The sequence below is a fragment of the Pholcus phalangioides genome, unplaced genomic scaffold (assembly GCF_987345545.1).
Source record: "Pholcus phalangioides strain wild (caught in Gottingen) unplaced genomic scaffold, Ppha-v1.0 ptg000015l_1, whole genome shotgun sequence".
Lineage (NCBI taxonomy): Eukaryota > Metazoa > Arthropoda > Arachnida > Araneae > Pholcidae > Pholcus > Pholcus phalangioides.
Genome location: NW_028301608.1, coordinates 14,825,151 through 14,842,724, shown reverse-complemented (window position 1 = coordinate 14,842,724; position 17,574 = coordinate 14,825,151). Strand labels below are relative to the sequence as shown.

Genomic DNA, 17,574 nt, shown 5'->3' with positions numbered 1-17,574 from the left:
GGATGTGGGGGCCCATGTCTGTAATCATGCCGCCTCGTTGGCTCATGCCTTGCGCCGGCCCTGAGGAAAAGTGTGTACCTTTGAGCCCTTCTGCTGGTAATTATAGAAACGTCAATAACACCTCACAAGTAAGAACAGAATGTTTAGAAAACATACATGCTTGCTCAACCCATGGTCCGCGGGCCAAATGCGGTCTCATACCTAATTTTGAAGAAAAAAAAATGGACTATGCGACCAGATCACTGAAGTGACCCGCGGTACATTTCCATGTGGCGCGTGGCACACATTGTTTTGCAGATCACTTAAGTGACCCGCAGCATATTTACAGATGATTTAAGTGACCCGCAGCATATTTACAGATGATTTAAGTGACCCATGGCACATTTACAGATGATTCAAGTAATCCATGGCACATGTTCAGATCACTTAATTAACCTGTTGTGCTGTTCCAGTTCACTTAAATGGTCCTCGACACAGCTCCAGAGCACTCCACAGCACATTTAAAGATAAGCTAAGGGGCTTTAAGATGATTTAAGTGACCCATGGTGCATTCATAGATCACTCAAATAGCCAGTTGAACCCCCCGCCGCACAAAACTTTTCTTCTCGGGATATTTCAATGTTCGCCTATTAAAGGGTAACGAGCTTTCAAATGCGACAAAATGAGTTTACAAAATATTCAATGGGGTTTCTCCAGGAAAGGGAGACTCACCGGCTTTGACCACTTTGTTGATCGGCACATTGAGCTGAGAAGACATGAATCCCATCACGGAAAAGATGACCACACCGGCGAGTATGCTCGCCACAAAATTAGCCACGACGATGATTATCGCATCTCTGTCCGGAAAAGATAAAACACGTAACTTATACATACATCATAACACAAGGTGTTATATAAAGAAATCAAAGAGGGTCTGGAGCATTTATCTTCGTCATACTTCGAAAATTGAACATATAGGCGTTAGAGGACTCTTGGAAAAATATTCATCTGATCCTTGCGGTGGCACAAACCATTGGTGGGGGGTGGGGGGTAACTGCAACTAGAAGGAGAGCATTGGTCTAATGCCACGGACGCCGGACCAGTAGTCCAACGAATTCTGAGTGGGGGCTGCGGGTCGCTCCGGACAATGGGGGGTAGGGTGCCCGGGCCATACAGCCCGGAACCCCAATCGTAGGGACTGAGAGCCGGGCCGCGGGGCTTGTTTTTTAAGCCTTGTGGCTCGGCGTAATTGGTTCGCCCCAGCATGGCCCAACCTCTCGGGGTAACTGGCTTATATCCCCCTAAGGGACAGAGCCTGGGTCATGTCTGGTCTTTAAGTAGTCCAACGAATGGCTTTTATCTTCCATCTTTCTTTCAGTTTTACGGGAGCACCCGAAAATGCGTGCTTGCCCAGCACCTCTTAGAGATAGAAGCCCTCTGCACTGTTTGCCATAAACGTCTTTCAGACTTCCTAGCAAGTTTGCCACATTTTGAAACACAGCATCCTATTTCGTTTCTTCTTATTTTGGCGTAGAATCTTCCTGGTTGGCTCGCAAATACCGCATGGTGATTGGATGTGGGGGCGTAGAAATCGCCAATTCTGAGCCCGATCGTTTCTTTTCCCTCACCACGATGATAATAGGGAATTCCCCCCCCCCCCGAATATTCTGAGGGGAAAATGTACTACTTACTGACGTCACAAGTAGACTGCGGAGGCCTTCTATCTCTAGGAGGTGTTGGTTTGCCTTCGGCTAACCAAGTATAGAGTTGGGATCCTGGAAATTTTGCTTCCGACATTTTACCCTCGACGTTTCGTCTCCGGTACATTTCGCCCCCGGAAATTTCACTCTGGAGATTTCACCTGCCCTTACCGTATGAGTGACCGAGTGAGTAACTGACCGTAAGAGTGACCAAGTGTGAGTGGCTATATTAGCGACTATATAAGTGGGTGAGTGACCGCATGAGTGAGTGAGTGACTGTATGAGTGACCAAGTTAGTGTCGATCGACCGTATGAATGACGATAGGAGTGACCAAGTGAAAGACCGTATGAGTAAGTGATTGTGAGTGGCCGTATGAGTGACTAAGTGAAGGGCCGTATAAGCAAGTGATTATGAGTGACCAAGTAAAGACCGTATGGGCAAGCGATTGTGAGTGATTATGGTTGAGACCATATGAATGATCAATGGAATGGCTGTGTAAGTGATTGACCGTATAAGTGATCAGGCCATGGATGATGCTTGTGCGATTTTTCCACGAAATGAATCTTTTAATCAGGTCGAACAATCGTTGGAAGGGGATGTGAGCACGAAAACTATGGGAGTCACCGACACAATCTATCGGTACTACTACTACTATTTAACTGTACATGCACCTCGTAGTACACATTCCTCTGCGGAATTTCAAACAAATCGGTACATCGGAACGTGTTATGTGTGTGTATGCGCGCACCGCCCTAACGCGTTTCTGTTGTCAGAGTTCCACTTGTTTCGTGTATCTTGTTGGTACTGCCATCAGCCTTCCATATTTTGTAAGTAAGGACTTGAATTTTCATAGTATGTAAATCTATTCGTACTGCAGTACCTTTAGTAGCAGTTTGCAGTACATTTACGAAGGGGGGGGGGTATAAAATAGGTCCCACATGGGTAGAAATTTTTCTCGAGGTGCGCCTGTCTATTGTACTGTCATTACGATCCTTCCCCGAGATACCAGTTGTCTCTCCCCTTCTGGAGAGAGCAACAGGCCTACAATACATTTGATCAGTCGACTCCACCTTTGACGCTGGGGGCCCCCACGCCCCCCCCCGTATCTCCGCCCATACCTACAACGGTATAATTATTCATTCATTACCCTTCAATGAGTTATGAGTTGAGAATAAACTTATAGTTCCAAAAATTGATTGCAGATGGCAGCACTACACATAACAATCATTACACAGAAAAACTCCACTATACGCACACACACATTCCAACATGTACCAATTCGTTAGAAGTTCCGCAGAGGAATATGGACTAAGTGCGTGTCTGGTTCAGTAGTTGTCTCTTCCCCCCTCGCCGTAAAGAAGTTCCTGGTAACGGCCCTGCTACCGAAAACTAAAATTAGACCCATCTTTTTTTGAATTTAGCCACGCAGAAAAGCATATCATTCTTTATATTTGTTGTTCACACGATGAAGTCCACCCATAACTCACCGGCAAATGTTGTTGTGGAACTTGTTGTAACTTGCCAGGGTTATAACTCCGCCGAAACCAAGGCCCAAAGAATAAAAGGTCTGACCAGCAGCATCGCCCCACGCCTGAAACAAGAGACATTTAAATTCGCATGTGCATCGAGAATCAGGTTGAAATTACGGGTTTAACATGGGAGAAGAGAGTATCGACTCAAATAAACCGTGAATGATTGAGCACATTTACTTGGGCATTGACCAGCTCCGACCATTTCGGTACGAAGAAGAAATGGACGCCGATTTCCGAACCTTTCAGAGTGATTCCACGGATCAGAAGAATCATCAGCACCACGTACGGGAAAAGTGCAGTGAAATAAACTACCTGCAAGGAACGGACGTGATCAGGTTCATGATATTATAGACCAGCGGTTCTCAACCGGTGCTCTGTGGAGCCTTTGGGGCTCCTTGTACACTCTCCCGGGGCAAGGGCTCCGCGGCCGCTCGAGGAAAATAAAAGTAAAATTTTAAAAAATAATTATAAATATTTTTAAATAGTAAAAATAAATCAGCAACTTTGATGAATAATTAAAAAATTGGCCTGCGGGGCTCCGCCATGGAATTTTTTTACCTTAAAAGGGCTCCGCGAGTAAAGAAAGGTTGAGAACCGCTGTTATAGACTATGCGCGTGTAAGGAAGATTCACCGACCAACAATTCATCGACGGAAAATTCACTGCCAACAGTTCGATACCGGTGAGTGGAGCCTGTAAGTGAGCGGGCAATCGCCGAGTTTGTGAGTCAATGAGTGATAGAGTGCAGTGAGCGACCTAGCGAGTAAGTGCGCGCTCGAGTGGTGCAGTGGTGAGATGCTCGTCTTTCACCATGAAGGTTACCGTCAAGGTCCATAGGTTCGAAATCTGGGGAAAGAATATTGAATATTTCTTTACTTACCGGGGCAAACTTGACGACCACCGATAAATGGCGCCTTCATTTCCCACACAACTCCACTGGTTGGAAATTGCCATCCTGTCATATGACGGTATGACAGGAGTTGGTGTGCGGTAAGGTAGTGAGCAACCCGGTGAGTGACCTTGGGATTGAGTGAGTGAATGAATGACCTACTGACAGAGTGAGGTGAGCGAGTGAGAGAATGAGCTAACCAGTGAGTGAAAAAATGAGCTACCTAGTGAAAATGAGCCACCTATATTGCTCATTCACTGGCTGATTCACGCACTCGTTCAATTACTCACTTATAGTCGCTCAATCATTAGCTCACGTCAAATTATTGTCGGTGAATTTTCCTGTGGTGAATTATTGGCAGCAAGTCATAAGGACCTTTGGAGTTCAAAGGTTTTGTCGGATTTGTAGAAAAATACTTGTTGTGAAATTTCGGTCATGTAAACTCCATACGACTCCTGATTCCCAGTGAAAGTTTAGTCACGAGTGCATTTAGAAAATCAGTGCATCCAAAAAATTAATTAAGGAAAAAAAATTATTTTGATCAACCCTGAATCAGAAAAAGCTACAAATGATTTGTAACTTTCATAATATACAGGGCGATTATAAGTAATTAAAGTTTCCGCATTTTGAGTAGTTTTCCCCCTCATTTACCTACCATTTCTAATGTTTGTATGAGTTTTCATGAAAATTGAACATATTTGCACAAAGAGATATGAATGTTTCTTCTAAAAATTCTCATTTTCATCGCACGTTTTTGTTTATAACAAGATGGGGAGACTGGCTGGGCTCTGACTTGGGGCCCCGAGACGATTCCTAACATTTTTTTTGTTTTTTCACAAGAAATTCAGTATTGAGTCCTGTGAATAATCTGATTGGAGGTCCTTGTTGCTAGATGTGGGGGCCCATGACCAGCTTGCTATTTGGGAGGAGGGGGAATAGGGTTTTTTCCATTAAAAAATGGAAAATGACCACCCCGTTCCCTCTCGAGGAAATCCTGTGCATGCATGCCTATGGTTTGGAAGCCAAAATAGCATCTTTTATTTTATTTTCCAAGAAATTCAAGCATATTTTTTCATAAGTGCTCAATACAATCAGAGTATCCATATAATTTTCTTAATCTTTTCCATTGTCAAAAAATTTGAAAAGTGAAAAAAAATAATGAAAATGCCAAAAAATGCTCTAATAGTGGGAAAAAAACCTAAAAATGGCATCAACATCCGGGTCCTGGTTATCACCATACTCATTTTCAAAAAGACACAAATTGCTCATAAAACTCAACACATAGGCAATTCAAGCAAAATATGCTTGAAATTCGTTTTCCTAATTTTTTCTGCCATTTTGTTTGGGAAATTGCCTATTTTGCCAAAATAATATCATTTTACTATACGCACAGTCTAAGAAAAGTCGCTGAGCATAACACACGTGTATTATGTCAAAATGCAAAAAACTGTAGGAAATAGACAAACGGCAGAAAATAACCTATGTATATTTTTTTTTATAAAAGGCAATTTGTGGGGAAAATGCCTCATCATCCAGCTTCTTTCAGCAAGAAACTTGAATACAGTTCACTGTACCATCTGTAACTTTGTTTTTTCATGATATTCAACTGGAATTTTTACAAAAGTTGCTCTCTATATAGTTGGCTATCAAATGGTGAAAAATGAATTCGATATCTTTCGTGCATGTGAACTCAAGAATTATTTGCTTTAAATGCTCACATCTCATGAAATACGTGATTTTATTCAAAATTTCAGTATAATGTGTATTTTTCAACGTCGTCAAATTTTCTATAAGTTTGATAAGATTGTTTGAAAAAAAGAACTCCACTCTTTTAATAAACAAAAAAACATGCGATGAAAATTAGAATTTTTACAAGAAACGTTCATATCTTCGTGCAAATACGTTCAACTTTCACGAGAAAATGCATGTAATCATTGGAAATGGCAAATAAAATATTTTTTTGTGGAAGTTACAAATCATTTCTTATATCATTTTTTGTAGGTTCCCCTAGGAGTGAATTTTGACAGAAAATTGATAACATAAATCTTAGATATCCCGGAAACAGTTATTTTACGAATATTATGCTGAGGTGAACTCGGAAAGAAATGTCATCACGTCTCCGCCGGGACCCCCGGCCTTCTTGCGTACCGGGCAAGCATTCTACCATCTACACCACTGGAGACATGACCCTGCCTTCCTTATTTCACGCCCTGTGGCGTGAGGCGCTGAAGTAGAGGCATTAGTAGCCTCTCTTAACTTCAGGAAGGCAGGGTCATGTCTCCATGTTTACCCGGTATGCAAGAGGGCCTGAGTTCGAGTCCCGGCGGAGACGTGATGACATTTCTTTCCGAGTTCACCTCAGCATAATATCCGGGAAATAACTGTTTCCTTGATATCTCGGGCTGAGAGAAATAAAACGCCATCTATCTCACTATAAAGCTTAGAGTTTACATGACATGACCAAAATTTCAGAACAATTGATCGAATATTTTTCTGCAAATTCAAAAAAAATCTCGGAACTCCGAATTGCCTATTGACTTATGACTATACAGTGTTGTTGTAAGCTGAAGAAGTACGTAAGCTCTCTTCACGTAACAACGCTATTCGCGCTAAACTTTTCCTATGGTGCCTAATAAATAATCTGAATCATCTTACTTTTCCGGACGATTTGACTCCCTTCACTAGGCTGAAATAAATGACGAGCCAAGCGAGCAACAGGCACAAGGCCACGTGCCAACGGACCTCGCCGATTTCATACATCGATGACGTCTGATTCAGCATGTATATCCTTGGGAGGTGAAGACAGACAAATAATGAATATTACTTTTAGCAAACAAGTGTTCACTTGTTGATTGAATGTATGTATCAAGCTGGGGGCCACACCCGTGTCCAGCCTGGCCCCCTATTCGTTCCAAAGTTCGTCATGGACGAGTAGTGTGCAACTCCACCTTTGGCAATGATCGTCAAACGTTGGAGGCTGGAAGCTATTGGACGGCTGGTCGAAAAAGCTAGGGCTACATCAGTATTCATCTTGGTTCAATTGCCGGTGCGGTCTAGAAAGGTGCTGATCGTTCATTTTGACCAGATTCCCACCTTCAGTTTCCAACATTTGACGATCATTGCCAGCAGCCACACTAATCACTCATAACAAATTTTGGAACGTATTGGACTAGGCTGGACACGAGTGTAGCCCAAGCTGAAGAGAATGACCAGGACCTTCCGGTTTCCAACCCAAGTCAAATGAGAGCCGCCTTTACTTCCCAATCTTCCACTCCATCAGGCCACACATTCGTCGAAGACCGCCAACAGTCGAAACATATAGAATGTTCTGGAAGCAAATATTCGCCAAGGAAAATTGTGTGTAGACCAGTATGTAGCCAGCCTATGCCACTGCTGCTTTTTTGCATCGATGGGAAGGCAAATATTGATTAGAAGCAAATATTTGTAGAATGACTATTGGGCCAGGCTCGAGTACGTGTAAGTCACACGTACTCTTGGGGGACAGAGCCTGGGTCATGTCTGGTTCTACAGTACGTGTAAGTTATCAATGCCTACATCAAGGATAAGCTGAGTCCACACTCCTGGCAAGCCTGGCCAAATATCTTTCAAGGTTTGTCATGGGTGAGTAGTATGGCCGCTCTACTATTAGCAATGATCGTCAAATGTTAGAGGCTGGAAGGTATTAGAAGGCTGGTCGATAAGGACGACCAGGACCTCCCGCCCCACCTCCCAGGCCCCCGAATAGTGGTCTACCACCATGAAGGTTTCCGTCAGGCTTGCCCCCCCCCCCCCCTAAAACCTAATTTTGTAAAAATGAATTAAGCGGCACATTTACAAATCGCTTAAATGACCCATGGAACAATTCCAGAGCATTTAAATGGCCCGTGACACATTTTCAGATCACTGAAGTAGGCCTCAAAGATCACTTCCACATTCAAAGATCACTCAAGTAACCCGCGACACAGTTCCAGAACACTTAAACGATCCGTGGCACATTTAGAGATCTCTTGAGTGACGTGTGGCACACAGTTTTAGAGCACTTAAGCGGCCCCCAGTGCGGTTCTCATTACTCTACATTCCCAGATTACTTAAGTGATCCGTGGCATAATTACGTATCACTTGAGTGATACGTGGCACATTTCCAGGGCACTTAAGCGGCGCGGACACATTTCCAGAGCAATTAAGCAGCGCAATTAAGTGACCTGAGGCGCTGTTCTAGATCACTTGGGGTGCAACGCATTCTTACCTCACTTACGCGACCCATTGCACACTTCCAGATCATTCCAGTGACCCGCGGCATATTTTCCAACCACTTAAAAATGACCTTTTTCTTTCCTTTCTTTCTTTCAAACCGAGCACAACTCAGGTCTATCACCATCTATGGGCGATTTAGTGAGTTGTGTTGTGTTTGATTTTTTTTCAGTGCTGCCATCTATATTTCAGAAGTGGAGTGAGTGATGTGTTATGTGAATTACATTTGTACTGTTTGAAGGTCTGTTGCTCTCGGTGGTGAGACTTTGTAAAGGGAAGATCGGCACAAATTCGCGCCTTGTAGTTGGGAACCACAGAAAACCAACTTCAGCCGACCACCACTGTGGCGACGGTGGGGGCTCGACCCCGGGACCTCGTGACGCGAGTACGTCAGTATGACAACTCGACCACCACAGCGGCACTTAAATGACCAGCGGCACATTTACAGACCAATTAAGTGACCTGGTATATTACTCTGGGTCACTTGGCTCGCGGCGGATTCTTACCTCACTTAAGTGACCCGCGGCACATTTACAGACCAATCCAATTAAGTGACCTGCAGCACTGTTCTAGATCATTTGAATCGTGGCACGGAAAATTTTCAGACCACTTAAGTGATCCGCGGAACATTTACAGACCAATTCAGTAACCTGGGGCATTGTTCTAGATCACTCGTGGCACATTCTTGAGTCATCGCTTTAGTGGCCCGCCGTACAGATCATTCATGTGGCCCGCCACACGCCTTCAACCCGCACTCTCCCCAAACGTTGACCACCTCTGCGATAGGACATTGACCAGTTGAAGACCGAATTTTAGGCAGAGGGTGTGTTGCAATCTGACGCGATGCTGCACAATCGATATAACACGCAACTCCACGCAGATTGGTTGAAAACCCCGAAATTCAAGTTTTTAACCAATCCGCGTCAAGTTGCATGATGCGGCATCGCTTATTGTATCGGTCCAGTGTGGACACAGGCGCATTTACGGGTTTTCCGCCCGTGGAATCATGAATTCTATTCTAGAGTAATTTTTTTGACTACTCTTTTCTCGAATCCACCACCCTGTGCTGTAACCAGCTTGGCCTCCATTCGCTCCTGCTAGTGCACCTGTATCTCTAAGTAATTCTTTTGGTCACTCCCATGCTAACACGCTCTTCAGTCACACTGATCTGTCATTCACATGCTTGCACACTGTTTTGGTCACTCACATGCTTGCACATTGTTTTGGGTTGCTTACATGCTTGCACATTGTTTTGGGTTGCTTACATGCTTGCATACGCTTTAGCTCACACACTGACATGATCCCTCGCTCTATAGGTCACTCTATCCCTCATTCACATGCTTGATCTCGCTGTGAGTCCCTCTTTTGCTCACTCACGCGCTTGCAAATTCTCTAGGTCACTCAGCGGCCTAGTCTCTTACTGTCTCGGCAGAGTGCGGATTTATTTAGGGTTATAAAATTTTGCCGCCCTTTTTCCATTCTGTTAGTTTTCTCAGCCACCCGAATTCCTAAAACTTTCCACCCCCCTCTGCCGCCCTGGGGTATAGCCCACTGAGAACAACCCTTCCCCCCCCCCCTTGACGTGATAATCACGTCACATCATTGTATCTCTTAAGTAATTCTTTTGGTCACTCCCATGCTAACACGCTCTTTAGTCACTCTGCCAGTCATTCACATGCTTGCAAACTGTTTTGGTCACTCACATGCTTGCACATTGTTTTGGGTTGCTTACATGCTTGCATACGCTTTAGGTTACACACTGACATGATCCCTCGCTCTATAGGTCACTGTATCCGTCATTCACATGCTTGATCTCGCGGTGAGTCCCTCTTTTGCTCACTCGCGCGCTTGCGAATTCTCTAGGTCACTCAGCGGCCTAGTCTCTTACTGTCTCGGCAGAGTGCGGATTTATTTAGGGTTATACAAATTTTGCCGCCCTTCTTCCATTCTGTTAGTTTTCTCGGCCACCCGAATTCCTAAAATTCGCCACCCCCCCCCCTCTGCCGTTCTGGGGTATAGCCCACTTGAGAACACACCCCGCCCTCCCGCGACGTGATAATCACGTCACATCACGTCAGTGTAGTATGTTTCGGCCTTAAGATATGCATGTAATAACTATAGGCGCCTGTTGACTTACCTGAAATAGTCCTCGCTCGGCGATACCACGTTTTTTCTGGACAAGACGGAAATCGCGTCCCCAGCTCCGTCCGTGCAATGGGTGTTATTGTATTCTTTGAACGTGGCGTTTAAGCTTTTGCAATACATATCGGTAGACATGCAAGTTTTGTTCCTGTAAAACATACCTATGTTGGAACATTCCCGATCTTTCTTGTATTGCACGCAATCTAAATAAATTCATGTAAATGAAATATCAGAAACTATCGAGAGAAATAATCTGATAATTATTGTAAGAAATAATTCCAGAATTTGTACGGGGGGGGGGGGGTAATTATTTCGCAATTAAAGAAGACTCTTATGAAAAGCAATAATAATTTCTCAGAACTATAATGAAAATTCATATTCGGTGGAAAAAAATACAGTAAAAGTCCGTTATAACGACAGTTCACAATCAGAGGAAAAATTGTCGTTATAACAGACTTCCCGTTGTAAACGAATTGTTGGTTTTGTTTTTTTGCACTGTAAGAACATATAAATGAGGGAAAAAATCAAACTGATAAATTTACGCCTTTCTTTTTCCTTTTATTTTGTACTACTTTTGCTGAAATATGTGCATCTAGAGTGATCTGTTGATCTGTTCATGCATACACTGTTGATTATATAACAAAATTTTGCACATGACCAAATGCAGCAGTTTCTGCAACTTCAATAAGCCCATTCGTTGCACTGTAAAAGTACCCAACAGCATTTAAGGCGGGAAAAAATGATTAAGACCCCGTTTACCCTGTGTCCAGTTTTGGAAGATTCCAAGTAAGGAGAGAAAGGGGTGGGTAGATTTTTCAAGGGAAATAACAATGATGCCAAAACCAGAGCTCGTGCTCCAAGTGCCCAACCGCACACTTACAAATAAAATGGAATGTTTTTCCACATTCCTATATAGATTATAAGAAGATAAGATACAATATGTGGTCTTCTTATCTACGTGGGAGGTACGGACATGCCGCTTTATAAATACCTACGAATAGGGCGAAGATATTTTAAAAAATGCCAATCTTTCCAGTCAATTTTATGTATAAAAGTCTTGGGGAAAGGGGGGGGGATGGAAAACATGCTTTTCGAGAATTTCCGTTGTCGTTATAACGAATGTGTTCTGATTTCCATTCATACATAACTCGCTATAAGCAGATATTTTTTGTATCTGTAACATTAGCTTCTTGACAATCAATTGCAAATTACTCGTAATAGCGATATTCTCGTTATAAGCCGTGCTCCTTGTAACGGACTTTTACTGTGATTTGAGTGTAGACTTGAAAGGGAAAACCAGGGCAAATGAAATTACCAAACGATATAGGACTCGGAGTTGGCCGAGTCCTATTTATCCTCAATATAGGCCTCTCGACCACCATTTGCGGTTAGGTTTAGGGCAAAGGTTACCAGATTTATCGCCGATTCCTAAAATAGAGATAATTGAAATTTGTTGCCAAACGCTTGTACGTGAAGTAGTTAATGAATTTTTTTTGAGAATCATAAACGCGAAAATATTTTGACAATTCCAAAAAAAAGAGCGCTCGGGTCTGAAAGAGATAAGTTATGGTGCAAATCGAATAACATTGATAACGTCTGATGATGTCAAAGACCAATAAAAATGTCCCTAATACCATACTCACTGACAGAGTTCCAGTCATGATCGCAGCTGTTGTAGTCTAGGTTTGTCTTGAACGAACCAAACAAGTAGAAGAAAGTCCACGCCATTATGACGTTGTAATAGATCAACACCATGAAGGTGATGATCAGCATAGCGATTCCAACACCTTCAATGTAGATAAGATGAAATCAAATGAAAATCGTACATAATTCTCAACATATACACTAAGGTGGATTCACATCTGCAGAAACTCACCGTATCGTGTCAGACACGGCAAACATTCTTTAACATAAAACCAATGAACGTATTCATATCTGTCGTGTCGTGGCTGCGCAGGCGCAGACAGACGTTTTTACGTTGAAGAATGTTTCCTGTGTCTGACACTACCCGGTGAGTGTCTGTAGACGTGAACCCACACTATACGTCCACGCGTGACGTATAGTGTGTATATTTTCACGCGGAGCATTGAAAGCTCAGATTTTCCTAGAAAAGGGGGCGGCGGAGGCAATACACCACAATACAAATGAGTGATAGTTACAATAGTCACCTTGGAAGGCGGGTGAGAGATGTTTGAACAAAGTGTTCGGTCCTTGGCCGTTGTATTGTCCCAGGGCGAGCTCCAAGTAAAATAGCGGGAGGCCACAGACCAGCATCACTATGCAGTACGGAATCAAAAACGTTCCTGCCATATGAAAAAAATACATAAAAATATTTGCCGCACCGAAGAAAAGTGCTCATGATCACTCTACAACATGCCATGTTCAAACACCAAGAAATTCTCGTTTAAAATGAGAAAATTGTCACAATGGCGGGATTTATGATCTATATGCAGTCCGTCCGTACCCGGGACTTCGACTCTGACTCGAGATGAAGCCGGAATTACGGCTCTCGCCCAGAGAGAAATATGTTTGGTCGATATGATAAAATTTTGGCCCTTTAAGTTGACAAACTTCTCGCTGCGGCCAACACAATGGCCAGCAGCAGCGTCGCTGGCCGCACTAAGGACAGCACTTCGGTGTAAAAGCCGCACCTGTAAAATGACCCAGAAAACTCGCAGATTTGTGTTTGCGATAGGCGGGTCGGATACCTGGGAACCTTGAGTGGTGGTATCAGGGTGCCAACCGTAATTTCATACGATGCATACCCCCTGGATCACATCCGAGACAATGGTGCATTGTGCACGCATTGCAGAGCATCGTAGATGAATAGCTGACCGATGACTGTGCTGGTGGCCAACAGTTGACGTCATGACTCCAACAGGGTGGGCCTAAGAGCTGACAGGGCTCTAGCCCTGGAGCTTACGGTATTTTGACTTCTTTTTTTACACTATGAATAAATGCCATGCAAACAACCACGGCAAGTTAGAGATATGCAAAAATCATCTCCAAAATTTGAGACATATATATATATTTTTTTCAAATACACATGCAAACTGATTACTTTTAAATTTTAGTTAGGGGCCGTTCAAGTATTACGTTTACGTGATCATCGATGGGGGGGGGGGGTTCAGATTTCCTGATTTTTGATGACAAAGGGGGAGGGGGGGTTTGGATAATGCTTACGTCAGCAACCACCCTTTATGAAAATATGAGTTAGGATTCAGGGGGGCAGCGCTGATGACGAAATTTTGCTGACAAGGGGGGGGGGGTCAGCGTTTTGCTGACTTTTTCTGACAAGGGGGAGGGGGTCAAAAATGGCTAAAAATTTTCTTACGTAATACTTGAACGGCCCCCTATCGCTATTTTGCGTGTCAGAGAAGTATTCGATAAAACCGAACTTTTCCGATAATGAATCGACCTAATTTTTGGGGGGGACCATAAACCTTTTCTCGGCGTGATAATTTAACTTGGTTAATAATGTAGTTATAATAATCTACAGTAGATTCAGTAAGTATATTCAATTTTTCAGCCAGTTTTCGGTTCCTCAAATACCGTACAGCTCTCAGTTATTTTCCCCCTTTTCCCATTAAGTAAAATCCCGTGGCTATTTTACGGATTTTTAGAGCCTTTTTTCCTGCCTATTTTTATCATTTTTACTCCCCAAACTTTCAGGGACTGCGGCATAATTATTCACTCGCTACAGAAGGGGGAATTCTGGGAAGCAAGCTGCTATGATATCATGATATTTTGTGTTTGCAAACTACACTAATAGATGGCAGCAACCAGTTTCGTTTTCTTCGCGGAAATCAATTCTTAATTTTTTTTTACACTTGAAATTAGGGTTACGAGTTTCTAAGAATGAGAAAGGAGGATACTTTGCGCGTATCCTCGGTAACGTAATTTTTTCTAATTTCTCAACAGATGGCAACACTATACTAAAAAAAAAAACCGCCACTGCAATGATTTTTCCCAAACACAACCACTAAAACAAAAGAGGAAAAAACAACAAATACTTATCCGTCTCCCCTCGTCGCATTTAATGAACTGTTCACACGGGGGGTGGTTAAAGTACCAAAGGATGATTCGAAGTATCATGAGTTCGATACCCGATTAGTCTTTGTCATAAACATTCTTGACACAGCTCGGAATCGGAAATAAGTTGTAGGCCCCCCCGTCTAACTAACCCTCGTGTGTAGAAAATGACCGTGGTGCGACAAAAATGATCAAACTCGATCTGGTCGATCAGTTTTATTACTTTGCTTAGAACAAGGCGAGAGGTTTACTTTCTCTACCCTTGGAAGGTTTAATTATTTCGGGAGTTTGTGTGTTGTGCTTTCTTGTCAGAGGTAATTTCACCATAGTATAATCCGCATTGAGTGCATCCTATTTTCTTTATTTCTTTATGTGTGGAAGCTGTAAACACCTCCCCCCCCCCCAGTTCGGTTTACGGCATTAGCTGTTGTAGAGCAAACAATGCTATTCTCAACATCGATGATGCTATTTTGTACGGGCCGCAACTAGATGCCCAGTGGCAGCCGTGGCTCTAGTACCCTGCGCGGAACGCTCTCCGGGGCCTTTACATCGCCCTGTTCTTCCAGCATACTCACACCCCTTGGGGTATAACCAGCTTATATCTCCCATGGAGACAGAACGGGAGTATGTTTGGTGATGGAAATGCCTGATCAAGTCGGGGCAAGTGCCCCCTTGTAATGTTGAAGGAGGTGTTGAAGAGTCAAGGGTGCTCTCGCCCCACTAGGTCCACTCTGGTCCGGCACCTCCTCCCCACTAGTTGCGGCTCTTTCCGGAGCTGTTTTTTAAACTGACTTTTTCATATTATGACTTTTTCATTCTGGAGGAGCAAGCAGGGCTGTGGTTAAAATAGCATCTGTCCTGTTTGGAAGAAACTTGGGATCTTGAATTCTGGGCCACACATACTTACTTCGGAACATGAATACCTGATGGGGTCACATACAATCAGAACACACACATTCCGGCATGTACCGATTCGATAGAAATTCCGCAGAGGAGTGTGTGAGAGGTTCGTGTGTGCAAGGTTAAGTACTAGTAGCAAGCATGCAGTCCATGCGGAATTTCTAATGAATCGGTACATGCCGGAAAGTGTGTGTACTGAGTGTGTGTGTGTGAGTCCCCCTCACGTATTTATGTTATCAGAATTGTGACTTACTGAGTTCGGCATTGCTTTAAAAATGTGTCACGAGTGCGGCTCCGCATGGCGTTTGCGCACCTATGTTTCTATAGGATTTTGGATTCTTATCGGGTTCGGCCATGTTTTTCTGAATCACCCTGTATATCATTAAATTCAGTGCTCTTGGAGCCAATCTGGTGCATTCGAAGAATTTATCCGACCCACAAACACTATGATAAAGAAGACTGTTGCCGAAAGGCCAGGATTCCTGGTACACCACTGATTTTGTAGTAAATACTGTATCGTATAAGAAATTGGGGGGGGGGGGGGATTACTGGCTGGTGATCCCTGGGCCTCTCGGGATCGAGCGTCTATTATATGCATGAAGTCTTTCGCGAGTAATCAAAGCAAAAACAATAATAATGAAAGGGGTGGGGGTGAAATCGAAGCAAATCATAAGTTTGAATCAGTGGCGTATGAATCGACTCACCTCCACCGTGGCGGTAACAGAGATACGGGAACCTCCATACGTTTCCAAGCCCGACGGCGTAGCCAATACCGGACAGCACGAATTCCACGTGTTTCGCCCACACAGAATGAACCGATAGCACTGGTTCCTAAAAAAATGAATTAATGCACATCAAAAACCTGTCAGTGATTGTTATACAATGAAACCTTTATTACTATAAATTTACGTCACTGAAGACCCCCCCCCCCTCGCACGAAGCTCGTGACGTCACTGAAGTCGTCCATTTCACCTATAGTCATTGGACATACTGCAAAAAAGGTAAAGATTGCGTATACGTCGGACTGCTGTATCCAATGGTTACAGGTGAAATGTGCTACTTCACTGACGTCAAAGCTTCGCGCAGAGGCTTTCTGCTATAGAAGAGGTGTTGGATTCCCCCAAGTTCTCTTTTCCCTAGCTTCATTTTGCGCACGATTGGTGATTTCACTAATAATAATTGGAATTTTATTTACCTTTGATATCGTTTTTGGCAATGATTGGCGATTTTTCGGTGATATCAGTAACTATTGGCAATTTTATTTTTGTACCTATGGCATCATTTTTGACAACGAGAGATTGGTGATTTCCTGTAATTTTTCTCGAGGAAATATGTCATCAGCCTATTTATAAAAGTATATTTTTAAGTATTTATGGTATATTTTCAGTTTTTTTAGGGCATAAATGCATTTTTTATGGGCATATTCTGTTGGTTTTTAGGTCATAAAAACCCTAGCCCTAATGATCAGTAACGTATGAAGCATTGTCTCAGGAGGGGTAAGGAGGGAGGTAGCATTTTTTTACCTCCCGAAGGATAAACAAAAAAAAAAATCGCTGAAGATTTTTTTTGATATGGGGAAAAAAGTTCAAATTTGTGTCGATAGAAGGCGCTGCACGAAAGCAAATCGCTGGAAATATGCAAATCAGAGTCCTATAAAAAAGACCTGACAAAAGCTGGTGTTGGTTATGCACACGGTGTAAATAGGGTCGTCTCAAGAGCATCATAGCCCCCCCCCCCCACCTCGGGAGAAGTTATTTTTATGACACCTCCTACCTCCAATTTACATACATTATTCTCAAAAATTGATTATTACGAGGCCCCTTTGCACTTTAGGCTCTACGGGCCTTGCCGTGTGAGTCCATGCGCTAAGACGGCACTGAGTATAAAACAAGGATGGGCCAATCTTTTGGAGAGGGCGGGCTACTTCATTGGTTTGAAACTATGTCGCGGGCCACTCAAGTTATCTGTAAACGCACCGTGGGCTGCTTAAGTGATCTCTAAATGTGCTGAGGGTCAGTGAAGTGATCTGGTAATTCGTCCTGTGCTGCTTAAGTGATCTGGGAACTGCGCCAGAACTCTGCCACTAGACTTATTCCATTGCCGAGATCTCTTCCAGCCCAACTTCCTCGGAACTGGGCCGCGGATTACT

General features: G+C 43.3%; 1 protein-coding gene across 2 annotated transcripts in view; it reads right to left on the bottom strand.

The window, feature by feature from the left end:
• Window positions 1–16,271, bottom strand: part of LOC149075514 (sodium- and chloride-dependent glycine transporter 2-like) — a 34,369-nt gene extending 18,098 nt beyond the window's left edge. For both annotated transcript variants that reach the window (XM_089245411.1, XM_089245412.1), the window contains exons 1-8: window positions 16,130–16,271; window positions 12,662–12,796; window positions 12,137–12,280; window positions 10,489–10,696; window positions 6,756–6,888; window positions 3,390–3,524; window positions 3,168–3,271; window positions 712–836 (exon numbers count right to left, since the gene is read on the bottom strand). In XM_089245411.1, the coding sequence (XP_089101537.1) occupies window positions 712–836; window positions 3,168–3,271; window positions 3,390–3,524; window positions 6,756–6,888; window positions 10,489–10,696; window positions 12,137–12,280; window positions 12,662–12,767 (955 nt within the window). In that variant the 5' untranslated portion in view covers window positions 12,768–12,796; window positions 16,130–16,271. The remainder of the gene's footprint in view (window positions 1–711; window positions 837–3,167; window positions 3,272–3,389; window positions 3,525–6,755; window positions 6,889–10,488; window positions 10,697–12,136; window positions 12,281–12,661; window positions 12,797–16,129) is intronic.
• Window positions 16,272–17,574: the final 1,303 nt, after the last annotated feature.